At 38.9% G+C, this 25,800-nt stretch overlaps 1 protein-coding gene across 7 annotated transcripts; it reads left to right on the forward strand.

Annotated features, from left to right (window-relative positions):
- The first annotated feature begins 1,382 nt into the window (after positions 1 to 1,382).
- On the forward strand, positions 1,383 to 25,794 carry LOC112162016 (vinculin). 7 transcript variants are annotated; one of them, XM_024297628.2, is made up of 24 exons: positions 1,385 to 1,853; positions 8,647 to 8,717; positions 9,556 to 9,706; positions 10,194 to 10,302; positions 11,358 to 11,480; positions 12,914 to 13,074; positions 13,554 to 13,556; positions 15,120 to 15,210; positions 15,307 to 15,454; positions 15,542 to 15,695; positions 15,931 to 16,106; positions 17,668 to 17,858; positions 18,121 to 18,147; positions 18,286 to 18,485; positions 18,664 to 18,792; positions 18,911 to 19,060; positions 19,143 to 19,251; positions 19,325 to 19,627; positions 19,708 to 19,832; positions 20,216 to 20,401; positions 21,271 to 21,447; positions 22,244 to 22,447; positions 22,844 to 22,948; positions 24,256 to 25,794. In XM_024297628.2, exons 1-24 carry the CDS (start codon positions 1,686 to 1,688, stop codon positions 24,400 to 24,402), a joined length of 3,408 nt encoding a protein of 1,135 aa, XP_024153396.1. In that variant the 5' UTR covers positions 1,385 to 1,685; the 3' UTR covers positions 24,403 to 25,794. The 7 variants fall into 7 exon arrangements, with proteins under 7 accessions (XP_036071472.1, XP_036071473.1, XP_036071474.1 ...); XM_036215579.1 differs by lacking the exon at positions 21,271 to 21,447 and having other exon boundaries at positions 1,383 to 1,853; XM_024297629.2 differs by lacking the exon at positions 13,554 to 13,556.
- The last annotated feature ends 6 nt before the right edge of the window (positions 25,795 to 25,800 follow it).

The raw sequence follows: 25,800 nt of genomic DNA on the forward strand, positions 1-25,800 counted from the left end.
TCACAAATACTACACACCACGAATAAACACAGTCATGCATGCGTGACCCTCTGTTCAGCAGGGGGTCTGGGGGTAAGTATACACACAGAGTAACACTGGAATTTGAAAATGCACATCCAGCTTCTCAATCTAAACAGGTTAACACCTAAAACAGGCATGTCCCAAGTCTGGGCTGTGGGCCAAATGTGGCCCACGTTTACATTTTTACATCGTCATTAAATCAAAATATGAGGCCCCAATATGTTTTAAGAACTGTGTGTACGATTTTTAATTATGATTGACTGAATTGTGTTATATGTGCATGGTGTTTGCTCTCTCGTCTCAGCGAGAAGGACTTTTGTTCAGGTCCTGGCTGGGGCCTTTCTGTATGAAGTGCATGTTCTCCTTGTGCATGCATGCATTGTTTCTCCACAGTTCAAAAAAAATACCTTATTGGTTCATTGGTTACCATAAAGTGTGCCTAGATGTGCATATGGGAGTGATTGTGTGCCCTGCATCAGAATGTTGACCTATCCAGGGGATACCCTGCAGTAAACAGTGTAGCTGGACAGGCTCTGGCAACCCTGTGACCCCAAACAGCAGGTTAAGAAAATGGATGGATGTTAAAAGACATTGGTCTTAAAATCAGAAATTCACTGTAAATGTGGTCACATTTCCTTTACATTGATTTCTGTTAAATGTGAAGAACTTAAAAGCATTCCTTGCAAAAACAAATCATTAAAAAGTTAATTTGCATTTAACGAATGCATACCAAATGGTTCACCTCACCAAATCTGGCCCTCTTTGCAAAAAGTTTGGACACCCCTAACCTAGAAGGAGTTTAGCCAAACTCAACTGAATGTCCCTAAACCTACTTTCTCTTTCATAAACAATGTCCAGGATCTGCTTCTCAGTGCAGAAGCTGAGCAGTTGGAGAAGCTGTGTGTGTTCACTGGTGTCAGTTGAGACTCCTTTCAGCTTCAGGCAGCAGCAGCAGCAGCAAGACGAATCCTTAGTCTTTATTTAGACCTGGACATTGAGGCCTGGGGACATGAACCCCTGACCCACCTCTTGATGATTGGATCAAATGTCAAGCGCAGGTTTGAAGCTTCATCAAAAATACAAGAATTAAGAACTGTTTTCTCGTGTGTTTCAGGCAGGGAAAGCCCACTGTTTTATAGACTGAGGCTGACCTTTAAGAGGCTGCAGGGAGCTGCTTGCGCGTAACCTTCCCCCCGTGGTAGATGCTGCGCCTCCTCCCCTAACTGGATGTGCTCCCATACCTTGGACTTACAATCTCTTCCCATCAAGTTACCCCAACACTTTCCTTTTTGGGGCCACTGGCATGCATGACGTAATTTGGGAAGAGCTCTGGCTTGGAGTGTGTGCGCGTGTGCGCTTGCGGGGAGAGCGTCAGTGCGCACCGGCAGCGGCGCGCCTGGCAGCTGTATTCCTTCGCCGTGATTGGGCGGAGGGCGGCGATTCCTTCTGTCACGATTTGGGTCGCTCCCACCGGAGGACACCGAAAGCCCGGGTCCAGTTCATTAAAGGAGACCGGGAGGAGCTGAGGGCTTCTTCTTGCAGGGCTGGACTGACAACTCGCTGCTTGCCCGCCTGTGGTGGCGAGGAGGAGAAAAGAGGGAGCACGCCAGCTCTGAAGCGACCAGTCTTTCTTCTGTCTGGGGCTGCGGTAAGAGTCGTTCACCATGCCGGTGTTTCACACCAAGACCATCGAGAGTATCCTGGAGCCGGTGGCCCAGCAGATATCCCACCTGGTCATCATGCACGAGGAGGGGGAGGTGGACGGTAAAGCCATCCCGGATCTGACGGTGCCGGTGGCTGCGGTGCAGGCGGCGGTCAGCAACCTTGTCCGGGTGAGTCCCGAGCTTTGAGACATCTTTTCATCTCATAAAGAAGGTTCGTGCACTCAGACCATTAAAGAAACTTTAAAGCTGGCATTTCTGGGGTGGATCAATAAGATCTGACATCCATAATTTATTCATAAATCTAATAAATCAAAGCAGTCCTGACAAACGCACTGTATAGGTGTAAATAACTTTGGTCTCCATAAATTGACACAACACTCTCCAACATCCCATCCTGACTTTGGTGTCCTGCAAAGGTTCTTGTGCGTCTCCGTCAGAGCGCGTCTGTGCGCGTTAACGCATGCGTCAATCAGAGGGAAGAAGTTCATGGAGCAAAAGGAACAAATTCTGGTCAGGAAAAGGCGAATTTGAAGTAAAACATCTTTTGACAAACCAAACATGAGGTTTTCCTATAACCTATTGCTTTGTCATTTATCTTTTAATTCGTTTCTTTAGGTAGAAATTGCCAAGTTTCAGACAGCCTCCAATGTCTCTCCTGTGTGCGCTTACTGGAAAAGTCAATAACAGCCAGATCATTAATGCTGATCCAGGTCGTTGTTATTGATGCAGTGACCACACGGGCTTCACTCAGTCATGGAGAAATAAGAAATACTCACAGTATTGCTTACACTACAGTATGGAGAAGGAAAAGAAATAAATCAGCTGGGTCTTTTGTGATTTTTTTATAGCAGGATGAGTCCTTTAACTGCAAAGATGCATCATAAAGATGTTTGAGGGTTAATTGCATGCATAATGTCTTAGTCTTGGAAGGTTAGAATGACTATTTTTGTTTCTAAATGCATTTTTGTGTTTGTCTGGACATTCTTCCCCATTAAAGGCTGCTGCTTCCCAGCTCAAGGCCATACCCAGATCACTGTGATAATTATCTCATTAGCTGCTGAAAAGGCCTGCTCTGTTTCAACTCAAACACTCCGACATGAAACAATGTCATTCCTCCAATGAACAATCTCCTCCAGTTGGGTTATTTGATTTCCGGTCGGCTATCCGGGCACCTTTTGTCCATCATTCCGTCCATGTGCGTCAAGCAGAAGGAAGCACCCCGGGGTTGTGGCTGTGTATCAGATGATGAGAACGTGAGGCTGCAGGAAGCAGCAAGATGAGGACAGGGAGAGAACAGTAAATCAGAAGAGGAAAGATGAAATTAAAAGAACATTTTGAGGCACTTGTACGACTAGTCCTCAAAGCCTCCTGAAAGGAACAGAAGATGCCTGTCAAAAGGAGGCCACAGAGGTTCTTTAGAGATTGTAAAGAGTGCACACTTGATGTAAATAACACCCACACCATTTACCCACTACTAAATGTATATACTTTAATTTAGAAAGATGATTCATGTCTAGCCTTTTGCAATTTGAGTTAACACATTATGCTGCACAGAAACATACCACCAAGCCCCACTGCACGCTGATAGAATTACACAGTTAAACTCATACACGGTTATGAGGGGGAGCACTTAAGATCTGTGTCACTGAGACACGTCAACGCACTCAAGACGGTCTCTGTGTCATTCTGTAAGAAGTTGGAGTGTGGCTGATTCAAATTCCACTCAAGACGCGAGAGATGCTGTTGATGCATTTGCATTAAAAGGCAGAAGTTCTGCTGAAGGCAGGGCTGGCTGAGAGACGGAAGTGAAGCGTCTGCTTCTGAAGGAGTCAACACAGATCCCAAGTGTGTCTCAGGAGGAGGGGTAAGGAGGAATAAATAGATTTACCGGTGGGAGAAGTAACCACACACTGACTGAACCGAGCAGAAAGAGAGGGAATAGGAGGACTGCAGGAAGGAGACATGTCAGCTAAAACAGACGAACAGCGTGAGGCAAAATGAATTCAGAAATAGGGGAGCTGGAGAAGTCACGCATTTTGCTTCATTGAGGGAAGATGAAGGGTCCTGGTGTTGTAATCCACAAAAAAATAACAAATCTTTCCTTTATGGGTTAAGATCAGACATTTTTATTGTTTATGAAACAAAGAAAGCTTCAATTTACACCGTCATCCTCTCAATCTGTGTCTTATAAATTAACACAGTAAAGCCTACATCTAAGAAGTGACAGAAAATTTAAATTTTGAGAATGAAAAAATTAAAACCGCGGACATAATTTTTCTGATGTAATTTTTTAATAAAATATAGATATTATCAATTATGATACGTGGGGTGAGTTGGTAAGTTTTTGCTCACAACAATTTTAGCTTAAAATGCAAAAATAGTGTTATGAGTGTCAGGAAAAAAGCTCCTTATTTACCCACTGTCTGAAAATTGAAACACAAATTGTTAACTGTGTTATAAAGAGTTAACTATCAACAAAATTAACATTATTTTAATACAGTAGGTAGTCGTTTAAAATGAATAACAATAGATGAGTTATTCTCGTCTTTAAGTTTTTTAAGTTTTTAAAATTAGCAAAACTTTTTCTGCCCAAAATGTTTCATGAAGGCGTCCATTTTTAAATAAGCAGGAAAAGCTATTCTACTGTCCCTAGTGGAATGATGATAAATTACAGGGCTGAAAACCTGGACCACTTTATTTACAAGGTGTTTTTAAAGAAAGTTTGGATTATATATAATGAGAAAGGGGTCCCAGAAATGTGTGTATCAAATATTAAATCAATGGTTATAGAAGGTTAAACCACCTTATCAAAAAGGCAGAAACTAAATTTAAAAGTATATTTGTGATGCCTTAACTTTGTGGTCAAAGCTTTACATTCTGTTTTTTTTTTTTTTAAAGAAACAAAAGGACTGTGAGTTGATACAATAGAAGTCCTTATAAGAGATTTCACAATCAATTAATCAATAAATTTAACTCTTTAACACCAGAGTTCTTAACATGTGTTTACATTCTTTCCACCTCTGTAACCACTGTGAATGTTAGCTGTTTCAGTCGTGGAGAAAAGGGGCTTTGCACCAACAAGTGACACTTAGTAATGTGTTGCACGTCGATGCAAAGCACACGTCAGAATCAGCAGATTCACGTTGATCGCGTAAATGTTCGAAGAGATACGGTAGGTGTTATTTCGGTGACATCTCTGGTGCTAAAAGGTTAAAGGAATCCTACAGCTGCAATCAAACTTGAGGTACCCATAAACAGCCTTAGCTGAAAATTCCTTTCACAATGAAAAACTGTTCAGAAAAGAGAAAAGTTGTGAGAACAAATAGTAACTAATGTGCACATCCATTCATTCAGAACACAAAACAGAAGGAGGACATTTAAAAGAAATGTACAAATATAATTCAGTTTGGCTTTACAATGATTTACATTGAAAATGTACAGTAAAGACACTTTAATACAGTTATTTTTTCATGACTTTAGTGCATCATGATTGTATCATCGGTCTTCTGCAAAGCCTGATGTTGTCAATTCATGTTTGTGGAGCAATAAAGTGCGAGCTAAATCACATTCTTTAAATTCTGTTCTCTGACCTATCAAGCTTTTTAGTAGTTTTAATGTTTGTGGTCTTCAAAAACCTCCTTCTATCTGGCTGTTTCAATAGAGGTCTGGACTTCTGGGCCAGGAAAAACTAAAAGTCATTAGTAATATAAAACTCTTGCAACTGAAGCAGAAAACATTGCAGCTGAATCCATTTCACACCTCTTTACTGTTTGTGTGGTTATTTTGTCATAAAAGCAGATATATTTATTTATTTTTCTATTTCAGGATTTTTTTAAGTGACTGAAATTGACCTACAGCAGACAATTTGAAGCTTGTCCTTCCCGAGAGTCCAGCGTGAGTTGTGTCAGCTCTGATCGATAACTGTCTGAAAGCTGCTTGAGAAGTCACTTTCGCCGATGTAAAACCACACACACAAACCTCAGGTTTCACTGTGTCCGGCAAACCACTTAACCATACATTAATAATGTATTGAATAATCAGTAGAAAGTGTTGCCTTTACAGAATTTATAGACGGAGGCTCATCGCGGGGAGATGTGTGTGCAGAGCTGCGTTCTTTAAATGTGGAAACCATCTGACTTCCACAAAAAGCCATCAGATGGTTTCACCTGTGAACACATTTGCAGTTTGTGAAACTGACAGTCAAATTATACAAAAGTTAAGCTGGAAAACGAAACGGGTATGGAGGAAAATATAGTGTCCCTGAACATCACTGGGTTTTGTGTTAAAATGGGTTTTATTCTGAAGATGGAATCATAAATAAATTTAAAAATGAATAAAAAAAACAAACAAATATGCTTGATTGTGCTTTTAATATTTACTTTAGATATGTTTCTTTCACTTTTCATGTGTCAGTCAGCAATTACACCATTCAGAGACTTTCTGGGGACAAAAATTGAGAAAAGAATTATGTTATCTACAGTATATATAAATATATAGACATACACAAAAGTTCTTTCTTTGACTGTTTTCATACATCCATCCATCCATCCATGTTCTTGACCGCTTAATCCCGTTTGGGGTCGCGGGGTGCCGGAGCCTATCCCGGCCACTGATGGGCGAAGGCGGGGTACACCCTGGACAGGTCGCCAGTCTGTCTCAGGGCCTCAATCACACACCCATTCACTCTCACATTCACACCTAGGGACAATTTAGAGTCACCAATTAACCTATGAGGCATGTTTTTGGACGGTGGGAGGAAGCCGGAGTCCCCGGTGAAAACCCACGCATGCACGGGGAGAACATGCAAACTCCACACAGAAAGGTCCCAGCCGGGATTCGAACCGGGGCCTTCTCGCTGTGAGGCGAGAGCGCTAACCACTGCGCCACCGTGCAGCCCTGTTTTCATACATCCTTGGAAAAATCTATTAATCTAAAAATATCTCAAGTTACTTTCTGTCTGATTTGATGCTTTTGTAAATGATAGGTAGAATCATAAGACATATTTTTCTTTGATTTAACTACCACTGTGGTCCTTATATCGGTTTTCCAGCCCTCAGACTGACTGATTATATTCCAGATTACAGGCAATGACTGAACTTAATTTTGCTCTCCAGTCATCTCCTGGTGCCTGGTGTTGCCATTACTGTAATATCATTACATTCAGTTCGTTTGGAGTCTCTATTTAGAGATAATAAACCAGAGTTCATGAGAAGTTCATTGTGTTAACAGCTGAGTTTGAAATATTTACAACTTTTTCGTTAGGTTTTATATTGTACAATAAATTTAAGATGAAACTGTTAACGTTTTAATTGAAAATGAAATCCATATGCACTAAAAATGTTAAAAAATAACCCAAATTGGGTCAAAATGGGACTAATGTTTTGCTGGGTTATTTTCACTCAGAAAAAAGAAAACTACTTAAGAATAAACAGTGTTCCTGAGCTGTCTTAAGGAGTGTTAAAAACATTGAATTTATTAATTTGGAAATAATACCATTTAAAGCCTGAAGAAAAGTGTCTTGAATTTGATATTTAAGCCTTAAAATTGTGCAGTTTGAAACTTCTCCATGTCACATTTTCATTGAAAATGTCATTTTTCAAACACACTTATTTTAATAAAATAATGAAAATAACCTGCAGCAGAACCAATCATTTTGCAGTAATACTTGGGATGCTGGCAACTGGTTTAAAAAAATAAAAAACGAAATTACAAAAAAAAAAAAAAAAAACAAGAAAAAAAAAGAAGTGCACTAAAGCATCACAGTACAGACCACAAACAACAATGAGCTACAGTTTTGATCATGAAATAGGAATAAATTAATTAAATGAGAAATAGGCTGAGAAGTGTATCTTAATTTTTTATAAAAAAGTCTGAAATGTATTTTAAAAAGACTTGAAGGAACCCCGAATTGATCATCATTGAGTAAAATGAAACTACTATACCCCAAAATGTGTATTGCTCCAAAAAGTAACCCTAGTAACATATGTTAGCATGAATAACATAAGAATTGAGTAAAGAAAAAAACCTAAGAGTTATAAGAGTATATTCATCAAATACTTAACAAGTTTTGGTAATTCGTTCAAATGTTTTTTTTGTTTTGTTTTTCACTTTTCAGAAATAGCAAAAGGCTTTAAAATCCCATCTACTGCTAGTAATGGACAGAAAAGCTAATTTTAAATAAAAAATGAACAACTGAAATTTTAACAATTTTAATAATTTTTATTTTGTAATGCTAGTTCATTTTGATACATGCTTAGCCGCCGAGCTGAACAAAGTGATGCTGTTTATAAAGACTCTTGAGCCAAAAAGCCTATTAAACAAATTTGTCTGATGCAGCGGAGACTGACAGATAACATCATCCTATTGTAATTGCATCTGAACTGTGTTTGTGTGTTTGTTTGTGTGTGTGGAGTCGGGGTTGCTTTCACATTTGTGGTATCCAACAACTTAGCAGCAAACAAAATATCCATTGAACTTGTTTATTTTGTAGGGTCAGTGTTTGGTTTTTATAGGCTTTGGTTGAGGTTGAGGTTAGAGTAAAGGTTAGGTCAAAGTTAGGGTAAGTTCAGGGTAAAGGGGTCAGAGGAATTCAACATGACAAAGGAGCTCAGGACACAAATGTGTGTGCCTGTGTGCTTGTGTGGGTAGATACATGCTTCCTTGTGTAGGTTGTCCGACAACAGTATTTTCCTTTGAAAACTTTGAGGAAGCAAATATTTGCGGCTGCACATGAAAAATATTTTTCTGGATGAATATATGAGGAAGAAAAAAAAAAGACAATGCCACCAAATCAATCAAAGCTTTTTTCCCTCAAAGATATGTCATGCATGCATAGCTGAAATAGGTGCGAATTGATACACCCATTCACCCTTCAGACTATTAATAGCGCTTCCATGAAAAAAACAATTTCCTGCCATGCTGCAGCTAATGATGATAAAATAAATCTGCTTGTGTGTTGCAGGTGGGGAAAGAAACGGTTCAAACAACAGAAGACCAAGTGATGAAGAGAGACATGCCTCCAGCTTTTATCAAGTAAGTCCTGAACCGACATGCAAACACGAATTTCCATAACAGAGTTGAAAGTTGATGTTTTTAAAAAAAAAAAACAACATTTTGGACATGATTCGCCTTATCTCAGATGGAGAAGTTGTTAAAAAGATGGTTCCAGGCAGTCTAATGTGAGAAAATGTGGCCTCGTTCCCAGCTGCAACAAAGAGCCACTTCTCTAACACATGAACATCCGGCTCTTGCATCCAAACCGCTGAGAGCCTGTTCACTTTTTTTTTTCCAGCTTGCATCTAAAAGCTGACATCAATTCAGAGTGCCAGTAGAGAGCTCCTACTCTGCAGTTCTGAGAGCTTCTTGTATGTGATTTCATTGTGGGTGATTGTCAAAGCATTTGCTGAATATTTTTAGTAAAATCATCTTTTGGCTGCTTGTCCTCAGGGAATGTTTTTTTTTTTTTAATTCCTTCAGTTTTCAACTTGTTTTGTTGGTTCATGAAAAAGGGCTAGATTTGAAGCAGGTCTACACCCTCTTACTGCTCACCCACACATACGTGGGGCACAGCCCCATAAATCTCACTCATGGGGCTTAGGAGGGGCAATGTGGGAATGTGAACCTGCTTAAATATAGAAGAACCAGCAGCCATCGATACCCTGACAAATGGGAGTCAGAAAGAGGAAGAATTTAGTTTTATTTGAATGCTCCCTAAAATGTATCACCCTCCTCAGGTTAATCAATGACTATGTGGATTTAGACGCAGCTCTTTTTTAGTTAGTTCTAGCTCAAAAACAATTAAACATTCGACTTTTTTTTTGGTGCTGTGCCTGTTTGACAAGTTTCCCTTAAGCTAGCTGTGTGTCTTAAGGGTGGAGAACTCGTGTTCCAAGCTCGTCCAGGCGGCTCAGATGTTAAAGTCCGATCCATACTCTGTTCCTGCTCGGGATTACTTGATCGATGGATCCAGAGGGATCCTTTCTGGAACATCAGACCTGCTGCTCACCTTCGATGAAGCAGAGGTTTGTGTTGTTCTCTTCACTAAACCTCTCTGCTGCTTCAGTGGTGCTTTTGGTGTCTCACAGGGAAATAAAGCTTTATATAGTAGCTGTACAGAGGAAGGAAGGACTCTTGGAGCTCCGAGCTGTAATGGAGCCTCCAATGCAGCCAGATCTAATCACTGAGATCAAATGACCTCCCTCTGTAATAACTAAGGATGTGTGTGTGTTTGTGTGCAATTGTGCAAAGGTTTCAGTGACAGCTCGTTAAGTGGAATCACACTGGCCACGTGACTGAGCTCACCATGTCTCATCACTAGCCTACTTCTTCAAAGAGCAGATTTTCTCAGTCACAAGATGTGCAACATCACAAGACATGCACACAAACAGCAAACTGGCTTTTCTAGTAACTAAAGAAACAAAATGAAGCTGAGAGTGGATTTTATCATTATCCAAAAACATAAATCAATCTATTCAATTGCTATATATTTATAATTATTTTGTGTTTTAGGTGCGAAAAATAATCCGCGTGTGTAAAGGAATCCTCGAGTATCTGACGGTCGCTGAAGTGGTGGAGACCATGGAGGACCTCATCACATACACCAAAAACCTCGGACCAGGTCTGCAAAAGTGTTACACAATTTATACAGATAAGACATTTGAACAAAAGCAGAATCATTAAAACTTATTTCCAAAACCCCAATGTGATTCTGAAGTAGGATTTTTATTTTCTTCACATAAATATGTGCAAAAATTGACTGTTTTAAAGTCTTTAACAGGAAAGTAGAAGTTACAGTCTATTGTGGTGATATTTTTCTTTGTACGCCAAACAATGGATTTAACCAAGAAAATTGGTGGAATGAAAAAAAGATCAGTTTCACTGAACCGCTATGCCTTGCAGACACAGTTTTAGTAGAAGTCAGTCATCTCTTTCAAAAAAATAATCATTTACTGAATAAATAACTGATACATTTTCAAGAACAGACATAGAAAAGTCAATTTATTCTGGATTTTATTTAAGAACAAAAATTAAATAACAAATAATTATATTTTAAAACATCATCTTTGATCATTATCTTTTTCTATGTACTGTCAGGAATGCTGACTTAGAGGTTATCTGCTGTATTTAAACAGACTTTTCAGTTATTTTCTCAGTCAGCCTATAAAAAAACTTTAGCTGGTGACTTGACCTTTTCTTGGCAGAAAATGGATGTTCACCTTTTGTTCCCTTGTACTCTGTTAATCCTAGATTTTCAGATTTCGTCACATTTACTGTCTCTTAAATCTTAGCTGGAGATACAGGTTCTGCATTTGATCTTTTAATGTTTTTCTCTATAAAACCTGTCACATAATTTGATCGTTTTGTGAATTTCAAACAAGAAATTACTAAAGTCACACAGTCCAAACAGAATAAAAATGTCTTATTGTGCTTATGTTCAGCAAGTTCTCCGATTGTGGTCATTCCAATCACTCTATTATCTCTGAACCCCAAATTTGGCTTCTCCAAATACATTTACAACAATGTCAGATTGTGCACGTGGAATCCAAGTATTTCATGGAATACAAAACCAAAGCCACTAACATTGTTGACAAACTACCAACTGCTGCTTAATGAGGATGTTAGCAACCTCTAATTCCCACAGAGGAGTGATCCAGCTGTTTGTGTTTTCCTCAGGGATGACCAAAATGTCAAAGATGATTGAGGAGAGGCAGCAGGAGCTGACCCACCAGGAGCACAGACAAATGCTCGTCAGCTCCATGAACACCATAAAGGAGCTGCTGCCGGTCCTTATCTCAGGTGAGCACGTGTGACTTTGTGTGGGAAAACTCCAGCACGGGTCAACGAGCATCCAGCAGTTGTCATGGCAACACTGATAATTGCAGTCATTAGAAGCTGGGGATGTGAGACTTTTAAAAGCATCACCCACTAGAGCAGCTCCGCTCTGGTCTCTGGCACTGCTTTCTGCACCAGCAAAGGAGGAGAACTGATTCCATTTATGACAATGCAAAATAAGCCTTTTCGCTATACCAGCAAAATCCACACTGGATCAAGATTTTGTTCGTGCTTCAATGGTTTTATTTGTGCTATATGTTCATGCTGATGCACACATTTTAGTATCTGCTGACCAATCCTTTTAAAATATTTCTGTTGGACTTTTTAGCGTCTTAAGGCTCTTTGTTTAACAAAATCACATAGGATTTATTTTACAGAAGTTTAGCTGTAAACCCCTTAATTTGAAACAATATAACTTTTCTGCAGCAACAGAAATTATTTTGAACTCATATCATCTTTGGATCTATTTTAAAAGTCTCAGTGGTCTTTTAACTAATTATGTGGTTTATAGTCAAAATCAAAAAAGCAATTGTATTTTATTTTTAAAAAGTCCTCTAAGTTACAGGAGAGACTGCCCTACTTCCTGTTACCCATCTGTTTATACTCTCTCCTGCTAACTTACAGCTTCTCACAACTCCAATCTAACATTGCCAGTGTAACAAAAATGAAAAGAAATATCAGAAGTATCCAGATGTACAGTTTTGAGCCAGACTCCAGCTCAGATGAGGAAAATGAAGACGTACATGGACCTTCTCAGTGAATACATCAGAAAGGAGCTGAACAAGGAGCTGGTGGCCAACCAATTGAACCAAAGTTCTGCCAATAAAAAAAAAAAAAAAAAAAATTGCTTGTTTCTAAAAATACAAAAAATAATCAGCAAATACTTTAAAAATAAAGTACGGCCTCAAAAACAAAAGGGGTTTATACAAATATACCTCTCACGTATCCGAAACAACATAACTACCAGTACAACATAAGAAGCACTCGGCTCTAATCTGCTCAGCCAACAACTTAAATATTTTTTTTTAAATGTAAACTATGAAATTACTAAATTTTTAGTTAGGAAAAGAAAAAATATATATATTTCATAATTAACTTAATGCAAATAACTCACTTGTACAGTATATTTGCCGGTGTATGAAAAATGGCAGCAAAATTTGTTTCAATTATAGCGTATTCATTTATTTTTTCTTAAATAAAAATCTCAAAATGTTTTTGTTACAAACATGACAAATTCTGTAAGAGTACAAATTCTACAATATCAAACAAATATTAATAGTGCATTTCGTTCATTTTAAAGCAAAAACCCACATTTTCCGTCCACATCAAGGTGGGCCAACTTTAGTGGATAGTTGTATTGAGGACTCACATTTATGATTCTCATGTTTTGTCTACAGCTATAAAGATTTTTGTAGCAACCAAGAGCAATCGTGGTGCTGGCGTGGAGGAGGCGGAGAGGAACAGAAGGTTTACTTTTGAAAAGATGAGCACCGAAATCAATGAGATCATTCGAGTCTTACAACTGACAACATGGGATGAAGATGCCTGGGCCAATAAAGTAAGTCCTGGACTGCTAAACCTCAATTTTTTTTTTTATGAAATGGAAGACCTTTTCTGTCAGAGTTGTGTCAAATAAAAGCACAGTTTTATTTTTCCTTTTTATCAGTAACTTCTCCCCTTTTGAGCATTCTTGTTTAAATACATTGATGGTATCATCATGTTTAGGACAGTTGACCATCTTCTGAACAAGTCATCATAGTTTTAATTATATTTTCATTTGCATTGTTGTTTCTTTTTTTGCTTTTTGCTGCTGATTTGCTGGTCACACTCGATCATTAAAACAGGTTTATATCTCTGAATATTCATGCTAAACAATAGGAGGTGAAAAAACACATATTTTAAGCCCCTCCATATTCACTTTTCCTCCAAGCTGAATTTCTGTAAAAGTCCCTCTTTTTTTATTTTTGCTTGCTAGTTAACTCCTGGTTTTTCTTTTTCTTTCTTTACCTTTCTCTTCTGTTCTTTTCCCCCCTGTAGAAGGTAAGCCTGTTTCTCTCCCCCAGCTCATGTTTCCAGCATGTAACTGTACATGTGTGTATGCGTGTGATTGAGAGGGAAATGTGTCTCTCTGGTGATCAACAGCAAGTTTGTGATGTGCTTCAGACTGCCGGATGATGTGCAGTGCAAATAATTCCATCAGCGATTAAATGCCAACCCTTGTGTTTGTGAATGTTTTTCTCTATTTGGTAAAATGGAGACAAACATGTTTTAAATGTTTCAAACAAACTAATTCAAAAATGTTTCTGTCATTTCATTTTTATTTATTTGTTGCTGGCTGTGTGACAGAGCTGGCAGTGCACTGACATCAGCATTTTGCCTGAAAGGTTTCGCTGGTTTAAAACCTTTTTTGAGAAAGTTAGAACGTACTTTAATAGTTTAAGAGGTAAAACTGCATGTTGATCTGCTTACAACGTCCTTAAAGATCTGTCTATGTGCGTGAGGATGTGCGTTATTGCTTTGATGGATGCTGCATACGCACTGTATGAGCGTAATAAGCACTTTATGATCTGTGAGGAAAGGAAGCTGCAGCTTTCTGATGACCACCATCCTCTCAGATCAGGATCCATAGAAATGTGTTATAAAACATTTATTTTTACACTTAAAAAAAAAGTAATATACATTTTGGGATTCATAGAAATGTATATTATTTTTTAAGTGTAAAAATAAATTTATTATAGATAAGGTATCAAGGCTTTTAACATTTACTCTCACATCTCTGCTTCCAAACTTCTGTTTGTCAAGCTGTCTGTATTATGAACTACAACAAATTAGATTTTTTTTTTTTTTAATTGAGCTTTTCTTTATTCTTTTAACATATCTAAGGTGTAATCTGCATGTGAGCCAACTGCATGTTTTTGCACTTATTCTAGCATTATTGGGATTTAAATAAATTCCTTTCAGTTTATCTTTGGAAACAGTGACATTTCAGCCAAAACTTTTGACTTTTTGGTTTATGAAAAACAGCCAATTTTTTAAGATTTTTTTAAGTATTCACTCCACATGCAATAATTTGGAAAAAAAACTTTTTTTAAAAGTTTTGAGATACCGTGTGGCTCATATTAGACATAAAAATGCTGGTCTGACAGAATTAAAATAAGATCAAGTGCAAAACACCAAAATATGATCTAACTCCTTACTTTTAAAATATATCTTTCTACTTTTCCTGTGTAAAAATAAAAAAAATAAAAATGTTCCTATTTTACAAAAAAATCCTTCTTTTTTCATATTTTGAAGTACTTTCAAAGATGTTTATATAATTTCTCAATTGAACAAAAGGTCTATTATACATTTTTTCTCAGATATTTTAAGATCAGTCATTGAAGAAAGCATCCATTTTTGTGTTTTTCCTTCACATATCGTTGACATGTTCTGTTCCCTTTTATTTATGCATTTACAGCTGCTTCATTAGTTGATTTGTTATCACAAACAATACATTGATTTTTGTAAAAAATAAATAAAAAAAAATAACATCTGTTTTAAATTAAGATATACTGAATTACAATCTTTTTACTCACTTGCTGTGCTATTTTCTTCTTGTTTCAGGACATGGAGGCTTTGAAGAGATCTCTGGCTTTGATTGAGTCAAGGATGGCACAAGCTAAAAGCTGGCTCAAAGACCCTCATGGACAACCTGGTAATTGTGTGTTTAATCTTTAAAAAGATCCAATAATTCCCTGTCTATCTTTAGTTTTTCAATTAAAGTCCTGCTGTGCCACGTCCTTACCTTCAGGAGACTCTGGTGAGCTGGCGCTGCGAGTGATTCTAGATGAAGCTGGCAAAGTGGGAGAGTTGTGTGCAGGAAAAGAGAGGAAAGATATTCTGGCAACCACTAAAGCTCTTGGACAAATGACTGACCAGATTGCAGATCTACGAGCCAGGTAGTGTGTTTATTTTTGAATGAAACCATTTTTGTATGTAGTTGCTTTCACAACGCTAACCTAAAGCACCATATTTGTTTCTGCCAGAGGTCAGGGACCAACCCCCGGCTGTGTGCAGCGTGCAGGACAGTGCTCACAGGGCTTAGATTTGTTATATGGCAAAGTGGACAGTGCTGCACGCAGACTGGAGGCATTGATCAGCGCAAAACAGGCCATTGCTCGGAGGCTGGACGCTGCACAGGTGTGACAGAAATGCTTAACTTACATTAACTACATTGTCATTTATATATCAGTATTTTTATGTCAAACAATTTGGCATTAGAAGAATAAGTATGAAAACTGTAAGATAATCCAAATGTGTCCCATTTTATGAGGCAGGATGTGGAGAAACTAACTAAAATAAAAGAACAAAACTCCCAAATTTGTATTTTACAGTGATTGTAATTGTATATAAAAGGATAATTGTATATTGCTAGGCATGGCTGGCTGATCCACATGGGGGTCCGGAGGGGGAAGAGAACATCAGAGCCTTACTGGCAGAAGCCAAGCGTATTGCAGATCTATGTGAGGACCCCAAAGAGAGAGAGGACATCCTGCGCTCCATCAGTGAGATTGCTGGGCTCACCACCAGACTTGCAGAGCTCCGTAAACAGTACGCCGTTCCCACTCTCACACAGCCATCATAAATCATGCATTGTGACTTGTTTCTTAGGCTCTCTTTTATAGGCTCAGATTGCAGCTGCATGTCAGCAATAGGTGGCATGTTTTCCCAGCCTGGAAAATATGCTGTTGCCTTTAGACCTGGGCCATCAGGGTTACAGTAAGATGTAAAATCAAGTATTCGAATCACTGTATGGGGGATTTGTTTCTATGTATGAGGGGAAAACAATGGGGTGTTGCAGTGGAAAGGTAAATAACACTTAAAGAATAACATACTTTTTTATTTAAATTGTTTGGAGAATGATGGCAATAAGTGTCGCATTTATTGCACAGCACCTGATATTTATCATTAAAACGAACAGCAAGAAATTTTTAGATTTGAACAAATGGAAAATCTGAGACAGGAAGTCTTTTCACAACATGTTTGTCATAGATATATCTGCGTAGCTTTCCTCTAAGAACTCACTGTACAAGGACACAATAAAAATTCTCAGAGCTTTTATCATAATCTGACTGATTAACAATAGCAGTTCCTAAAAGACAGCGGCGCTTCTTAACTAAACTAAATTTCATTCTCAATAAACTCAGCTGACAGATTATATCAAACCAAATGAGTAGAAACAACTCATAAAAGCGGTATTTTCTTTTGAAGGTGGCATTAAATCATGGAGTGCTTTGAGCAGGCTAAGTTTATTTGCAAAGCATATTTTGTGTACAAAGTGCTTTACATAAAACCTTAAAATAAAAAATGTAAAATAAATGTTAAAAGGGTGAAATAAAGATAAAGAAAGTTAAAATAACTGAATTTGATTAAACCTTAAAGTAACTGTGTGAATGAAAAACTTTTGAATAAAAACGTATCAAATGCAGCTGAAAACAGGTAATAAATTATAAATATAAATAAAAATTAACAGTTTCAGCCGATCTAATGCTTTCTGGAAGTCTGTTCCAGATCTGTGGAATATAGAAGCTGAAAAAAGCTTCTCTATGTTCTGAAAAAAGATCCAGACTACCAGAGATGTCTGGTTGGTCCATACTAGGTCAGGATGACAATCATGTATTTTTGTGCTTAAGCTTTATAAACCAGCAACAGAACTTCAGAATCTATCGTCTGTGAGTGTAAAGACCTCAGAACTGGACTGATGTGCTCAACTCAAGCAGCAGAGTTCTGAATAAGGTTCACTCGCCTGATTGTTTTTTTATATTTCTGTAAAAACACTTTCAGAAGTCAAGCCAACTACAGACAAATGCATGAACTAGTTTTTCCAGATCCTACTTAGACATTAGTTCTATACCTTGAAATAATTTTGATATGATAGTAGGAGGATTTTTGATTAACGCGTTTTTGTTAACCTTTGGGTTTGTGTCCATCACTACATCCATGTTTCTTGACTAGTTGGTGGTTTTTAGATGAATAGATTTAAGCTCATTATTGTCCCAAGAGTTTGGAATTAACAAACTTAAGGGTGTTTAGATTTTCCCCCATGATTAATTTCTCCCCAAATTTGTGTCACTTCAATGTATATGCCCCATAATTAATCTCTGTGTTTTAGGGGTAAAGGTGACACCCCAGAGGCCCGTGCACTCGCAAAGCAGATAGGAGGAGCACTCCTGACCCTGCAGTCCAAAACCAATCGGGCTGTGGCCAACATGAGACCAGCCAAGCCTGCTGTGACCTTGGAGGGAAAAATGGAGCAGGCCCTCCGCTGGGTGAACAACCCAGGTGTCGATGACAGAGGCGTAGGTAGGAACAACCAGGATGGAGGACTCCGGCGTTACTGACAGTGGTGCAGATGTGGTCAAAGCGTAAAAAGCATCAGAATGTAGTGCTACTAAGGAAATATAACTGCCCCGCTTCCTAAAATGATCACTACAATTACTGTTATGCATTAATTTACTAACGTTTTCCTAGAAGTACCATTTTGGTGCTTTTTGTGGTGTTTTCCTGCTTTTTTTTAGAGTATGTTCTTTTTCCTCTCTTCTCCCATGCTTTCATGTGGGATCAGAGTGTGAGAGGATTCAGTGGATTACAGGTAGCAGCATAGCAGAACATATGTAATATGCTTACATCACCTCTACAACATGGTTAAAAAGACTTGTAGTTCATCCTTCTTGCAGGACAAATAAGTGTTTTAAAAACTCAAGATGTGATGTCTTCTCTCGTTCCACAGGTCAGGCAGCAATCAGAGGGATGGTCGGGGAAGGAAAGAGACTGGCAGCAGGATTGTTAGGCCCGTACCGACAGGATATGATTGGACGCTGCGACCGAACAGAGGGGCTGATGGGTGCTTTAGCAGACATGGCTGGCAGGGGGGAGGCTGAGGCTCCTCATGCACGAGCAACAGCTGCACAACTTCAGGACTCCCTCAAGGTATCTAAAAAACATTTAACATATACATGTTTTAGAAACTTAAATCTGAACATATTTGTGAATAAATAAATGAAATATAGAAACTGTGAGGGATTGATGTGGCATGTTTAGATTTGTAGAAAGTTTTGGTTCAGAGCTCCACCTAGTGGTCAAGTACCAATCTCTCTGATGCTAATAGGACTTGAGACAACACATGCAGGAGGTGATGACCCAGGAGGTATCAGATGTTTTCAGTGACACCACGACCCCAATCAAGCTGCTGGCTGTGGCTGCAACTGCTCCAGCCGATGCCCCCAACAGAGAAGAGGTCAGCAACACACAAAAACACCTTCACCTGAAGCTGTTGGCCTTTTTTTTCCCTCCATCATCTATTGATAATTATAAAACTGCTACACAGCTATATTCATAATCTGATATTGTTAAAGGTTTTTGAAGAGCGTGCGGGAAACTTTGAGACCCATGCAGGTCGTTTGGGAGCGACGGCCGAGAAGGCTGCTGCTGTGGGAACCGCCAATAAAAGTACAGTAGAGGGCATCCATGCTACGGTGAAACATGCCAGGGAGCTTACTCCACAGGTCAACACAGGTTATATCACTGCATAGTGTCAGGAAGTGGATACTGAACAGTGTCAGAATTTACTTTTTTTATTATTTCCAGGTGACCTCTGCAGCTCGAATTTTGCTGAGAAATCCTGGGAACAAAGCAGCTTACGAGCATTTCGACACCATGAAGAATCAATGGATTGACAATGTGGAGAGACTCACTGGTGAGAAGTTTCTCTGTATTTTGGTATTCAACAAACAAATCGATAACTAACATGTCAATGTGTGGATCCTCAGGTCTGGTGGATGAAGCGATCGACACCAAATCTCTGCTAGACGCTTCTGAGGAGGCAATAAAGAAAGATATTGACAAGTGTAGGGTTGCCATGGCGAATGTTCAGCCTCAAATGCTTGTTGCCGGGGCAACGAGCATAGCAAGACGAGCTAACAGGGTCCTATTAGTGGCCAAGAGGGAAGTTGAAAACTCAGAGGATCCGCGGTTCCGAGACACCGTAAAACACGCATCCGACATCCTCTCACACACCATCTCGCCAATGGTGATGGATGCCAAAGCGGTGGCCGGGAACATTCAAGACAAAGGTACAGGCTGGGAAGGTGTTTGAACAGAGGGAAAACGTTTTAATTGCTGTCTAAAGAGAATTTCTCCTTCTTGTGTGCAGCTCTACAAAAAGCATATTTGGACTCCTGTTTGAGGATCCTGGCTGCAGTAGGAAAAGTTCGAGAAGCGTTTCAACCTCAGGAACCAGACTTCCCTCCTCCACCCCCTGACCTGGATCAGCTCCATGTAAGCACATCTAATCCCCCCAAAATTCCTAACTACCCAATTTTTAGGCCACAGAATTGGAGGCAACTGAGAAGATTACACTTTGAGATGTTCAAACTTTTTAACTCAGTTTGAGTTTTTAGCCGTGAGATCCTCGATAACTCAATGAAATTTTCCACATATTTTCCCCTCAATTTAATTCAGAGTTTAGACCCACAACACATTTGAGTAGCAGCTTTTTATGTTAATCATCAATCTTTACGAGCAGAATTTTGCAGCACCTCATCTAACTGTTTAACATATATTTTCACTTCTTATATCTGTTAGCATTTGATTAATCATCTTAAATAGTTTTCTGAATTATATCTGATGTCTAACGATAATATGAACCACTAACTTTCCAGGTGAGTGATGAGCAGGCTCCACCCAAACCCCCCTTACCAGAAGGAGAGGTGCCTCCACCCCGGCCCCCTCCTCCAGAAGAGAAAGATGAGGAGTTTCCGGAGCAGAAAGTGGGCGAGGTTCTCAGCGAGCCCATGATGGTGGCGGCGCGGCAGCTGCACGACGAGGCACGCAAGTGGTCGAGCAAGGTCAGTTCAAATGAACCAATGAGTGTTTTTCTCCTGTACTGTTATGTTCACGTGAAACATCTGTCTGCTGTTTATCAACCACATTTACATTTTCTTTGGAAAATATTTCTAAAATCCTCTTAAACTTCAAATGTGGAGACTTCTGGCTTGATTCCAGTTTCAAAAGATAACTGGAAATTTGTTCAAGCAAAAGGCTTATGGTCTTTAAAGGCTTAAACATGCACACTTGCATGCACAAGTGCTTAAAAAAGATTCACCCGAGGGCTCACAATGCAGCCTTCCCAGGAAATGTAAAAAAAACACTCATTTGTTTAAGATTTACAGATCTGATCAACAGTGTTTTGTTGAAGTTCTCCATGAATCCGTCCTAAAAGTTGATATAGCTTGGTATCTCCCAACCATTTTTCCTCAAGTATTGGTCACGCAGAGATCTTTAAACTAGGATTGTTTAGAAAAGAAAGAACTCTCAGGATAGAGTTGTGACCTCTGCAGTGTAGGCACAATAAATGAGTACTCTAGAAAGATGCTTGCAGTCGTTGCTTAAACCCCTCATGCACCTTTTGCTTTTCTTTTCTGCTTAATTATTCCCCATTAGAGCTGTTTTTTGTCTGTGTGTGTGTGCATTTTCATCTCCTTGTCCCGACTCTTTCATCAGGCTGATAAACCTGTTTTTTTCCTCCTGTCGAGTGGCTGTTTTACTCTACTAAATGCCTCCTCTCCCCACACTTCCTACTTCTTTTTTATATTCCCATCCTGCTGTTGCCCCTCCCTGATCTTTCCTTTTCCCCTTATCCCATTTGATGCTGCTCTGTGAACTGCTGCCAACAAACCCCCCCCCTCCCTTCCCATCATCCCTCTGCCTGATCCAGCCTGAGGATGAGGAGGCAGTAGAGGAGAGGGAGGTAGATGATGAAGATGAGTTTACTGATGGTGAGGATGACTATGAGCCAGAACTGCTGATGATGCCATCCAACCAGCCTGTCAATCAACCCATTCTGGCAGCTGCTCAGTCTCTCCACCAGGAGGCGCGCAAGTGGTCCAGCAAGGTCTGCACACATACATGCAAAGAGTGCACACACAACTATGTGTGGGTCAGACAGTATTTGTGAAAAATTCCCCAAATTCCAAGCATCTGGGAGAGTTAAAAGTACTCTTTGACCCCACACACTCATGCACGTACCACACAACCGAGCATGCAAACAAATAAATTCACCAAACTAAACCACCCGGGACGAGAAACTGACAGTGACTGGGCTGTGCCAACAAAGAGCTGTGCATCCACCACCACCAAGGAAAGCTCCAAACAGCGGTGACTGCTGTTTCTACTGTTGCATTTGTTGAATGTTTTACAAAATGTGATGCTGATGCCATTCCCTTTTGCTCATTTATGGGTTTTAAAGGTTAAAAAAATGAGCCATGTGCTTTAATTTCATTTACACCTGTTGTCAGTCATTGTGTGGCTGACCTAAAACCCAGAAATGATGGTTTCCTAACATCTCCTGGGTGATGAACATTATTTGACTGCTGGCTTGAGCTGAATGATCACTTATTTCTGCTTTCAAGGTGTGCACCGATCATCATTCCACAAAAATACTAACATCCATTAGATTGTATGATAACAATTAAATTCTATTCATCTGTTAGCATTGAAGAGTGACTGCATCCATCATGGCTGCATGATGCAAACCATTTAATGCTTATTTTGCCGCTGTTACTCATTATCGTAAACACCTGTAAACTTCTGCTTTCACATTGATTCTTAGAAATTTGGGGAAACCTTCCATCCAAAAGTCTGTTTCAAAACCCTTTTTTCTTGATCACACATTTGTATTTTCTCTGCAGGGTAACGACATCATAGCAGCAGCCAAGAGGATGGCTCTGCTGATGGCAGAAATGTCTCGGCTAGTGCGCGGCGGGAGCGGGAACAAAAGAGCCCTGATTCAGTGCGCTAAGGACATCGCCAAGGCTTCAGATGAAGTGACGAGACTGGCCAAAGAGGTGGCAAAACAGTGCACTGACAGACGGATCAGAACCAACCTGCTGCAGGTAAGGAGATCACTTATAGCAATCATTACAACAACCTCATGTATTTACAAAAAAGAAGAACAAAACCTACATTTGTCATTGGTGATGTTTAGGACAAAAATATCAATTAATGGAGTTTAATCTAATCCTCTATGGTTCCTTGTATCGCTAATTTTTGTTATTTATATGGATAAAATTAAAGATTTCTATTAAATGAAAGGTAAAACCTCCTAAACTTGTAATAAGTCAAATTAAAGTCCAAAAAAATCTAAGTTTACGCTAGCTAAAATAGGAGATGAGTAAGGATGAACTACAGCAACTAATGTAGTTTCTGTATGAAACCAACCATTATATTCGACTACAGCTCAGTCTACAAAAGTATAAAAAGTAAGAGAAGTAAATAAATTTTTTCAACAGGTCTGTGAACGAATCCCTACCATCAGTACTCAGCTGAAGATCCTCTCGACTGTCAAAGCCACCATGCTGGGCCGCACAAACATCAGCGAAGAGGAGTCAGAGCAGGTAACCCACAATGACAAATGCACACAAAAACTGACACATACATTTTTGCACAAGCCCTTATGTTCAATCTTTAATAGTTTATATAATATTTTCTACAGGACAACACTCAGCAACTGAGTCTACAATATGAGATAAAGAGCAATTTGTCCATTAATTAAAACACCCAAGCTGTAGTTCTGTTCAGTATGAGCATCTCAAATCACATTCAAATGATATTATTATACTCTGGTACACCTCAATTAGATTATTTTATTAGCTTCTAAATGTCCTAATGGAATTGGTTCTTTATTTTTATCCAACCTGCGCCGTGGGGACCGGAGCCCTCAGGTCCTCAGGGCGCAGGTCTGCTCATGGTCCCCAAGGTCAAAACAAAAACTTACATTGAGGCCACGGTCTAGCACTCTGGGCCTCACCTGAAGAGGATTTTAAAGATCCACATCGATAATCTTTTGAGCTATTTTAGAATTGTGGCATTTAGTTATGATTATATTGTTTTTAGCCATTTAAAAAAAAAAAAACTGTGTTGTTTTCTAGGACATAGTTTCTGCAGAGCGACAGTAGTTTATCAGAAATTTGTCTCTGAGTTGTGGGTGGAACTGTTGGTGCAGTGAAAGCCTTCCCACACTTCCCATTATCCTTCTGTTTACATGCTCTGCCACTAGCTTACAGACCCTCACAACCCCAATCTAACATTACTGGTATAACAAAAATGGTGAGCAATATAGGAGCTATCCATAATGGAACTATTTGTTTACAAGTGGATGCATCTGAATGGAGTAGAGCAGGGAGGTTGTTTTGGCCCACTGACTGTTGCACCTTCGTCACTGCTAAAAGTTTTTTTAAAAACTGCCTTTTTTTTGTTTGATCCTGATTCACAATGATTTGAAACACAAATTTAAACTTCATGTTTTTATACATGTCCTCCATCATGACTAAAATGCACACTTACATGCTACATAAACAAATTAAAATCACCAAAAACAAGACTTTCATTGAAGTGGATATTTAAGAAAAAAACTTAAAATTCATCATATTCATTTAGCTTTTAAGTAATGTTTACCTTTTGTCATACTTTAATTTAAGGAGCTGTTACATTTTTTATGTTTGGCACTTTGAAATGTTCTGTAACAGGAGATGTGCTTTATAAATAAAGCTGAATTTGAATCTTAATAAGCAGATGGCCATAATCCACCATTTCTAAAGTGACTTCAAATCACAACGTGGACTATAATTTACAGTATTGACAAAACAATGTTCTAATTGTGAGATTTTATAAGTTGTCATCTAAAAAACTTCTCTTTGGTCAGGCCACCGAAATGCTGGTTCACAACGCCCAAAACCTGATGCAGTCGGTGAAGGAGACGGTCAGAGAAGCAGAAGCAGCCTCCATCAAGATCCGCACAGACGCGGGATTCACCCTGCGCTGGGTGCGGAAAACCCCCTGGTACCAATAAAGCCTGACTGACAGTAGAAAACCAACGATCAGGAGCACAAACCTTAAGTTTCTGCAGCAGTTTGTGCGGTCATGATGAGGGGGGGGCTGCAGGATTTTCAGACATTTTCAGCAGTGAAATCAAGAACTCATGAGATGTGATGCCCTGCAGGTTTCATTTACTGGAGTGAGCTTAGCTTTACACTTCTGCTTTTCGGAAACTATTTTGAATACATATATATTTTTTGGTATGTTGTGTTACAAAACTTTATCCAATAGCAGGTATATATTTTTTGCATGAAATTTTTTCTATTTTATTAATTATGACACAAAAAGATGCTAGACTTTTAAAAGATGTTTACTTTGGATTTTTTTTTTTCACTGAGTTTCTTATTGTCTGTTGTATATACGGTGTGGCGGTCTAATGTTTTGCAGACGACGCTCAGTTTTATTCAGACAAATGTGGAGTCCTGTTCTGTCATGCAGACTTTTAATACTGAATGGAGGATCTATAAGTTAAATGGCAATACGTCATCCTTGTTGTCACGGATCATGTTTATACTTGAATAACTGAAACGTCTTTGGGTTGAATGCTTAAAAAATAGTCAGTTTTGAGGTGATTCTTTTAAGGCTTTAGGAACGTATATGGAAGTACAAAAGACAAGTTCAAAATGTTTTTATGCGAGTTGGAAAGTAAAAAACAATGCCAAAGGTTTTGTTTTTTGGTACTGTAAGGCACATCAGATTGTCTTAACTCTTAATATGCAGGTGATTACCTAAAATGCAGCTCATTTTCTGCATCATATCGTGATATTTTGAAGCCTGTTCTCATGAAAGAAAAGGAAACAAAAAGGATTTTTGGATGTTTGTGTCTCTTTTGAACCCTTTTTTTCTCTGTTTTGTATTTTTTGGTGCTTGCACACTCTGTAACAGTTGAACTGTTGGGAATTTTAAGCATACTTCCAATACCTTATTCTCCAAACTTCTGATGCAACACATTTTTCCATAAAACCCTGGTGGTTTAAGCATACAACTCAGTAAGAGATGTTCAATCTAGCAGCCCGTGTTTTTTAGGCTCAAATCAAAGTTTTCATAACACTTAGAATTGAAGAAAAAGAAAACTTACAAATTAGATTAATACCTTGTTTTTTTATTGGACAGTAAATTTAAATTTAAATATTTGCTGCCTCATTTCTCCTGAAACAATGTTAGTCTGGGACTGAGCTCTAAGTAGCAGCACACGTTTTCTTTTTCTGATATTTCAGCTTCATCTGAGCATGTAGCAGTGATGGGTTAAAGCCACAAGATGCAAAACTGTGTGAAAGTTGTTTTATTCCCAGAATGTTTAATGATGGACTCTCGCCCTGCCAACACATCTGCTGTGCCTTGAAAGAATAAATGACTTTAAAGATGACAGGAG

Source organism: Oryzias melastigma, linkage group LG15 (genome assembly GCF_002922805.2).
Source record: "Oryzias melastigma strain HK-1 linkage group LG15, ASM292280v2, whole genome shotgun sequence".
Classification (NCBI taxonomy): domain Eukaryota; kingdom Metazoa; phylum Chordata; class Actinopteri; order Beloniformes; family Adrianichthyidae; genus Oryzias; species Oryzias melastigma.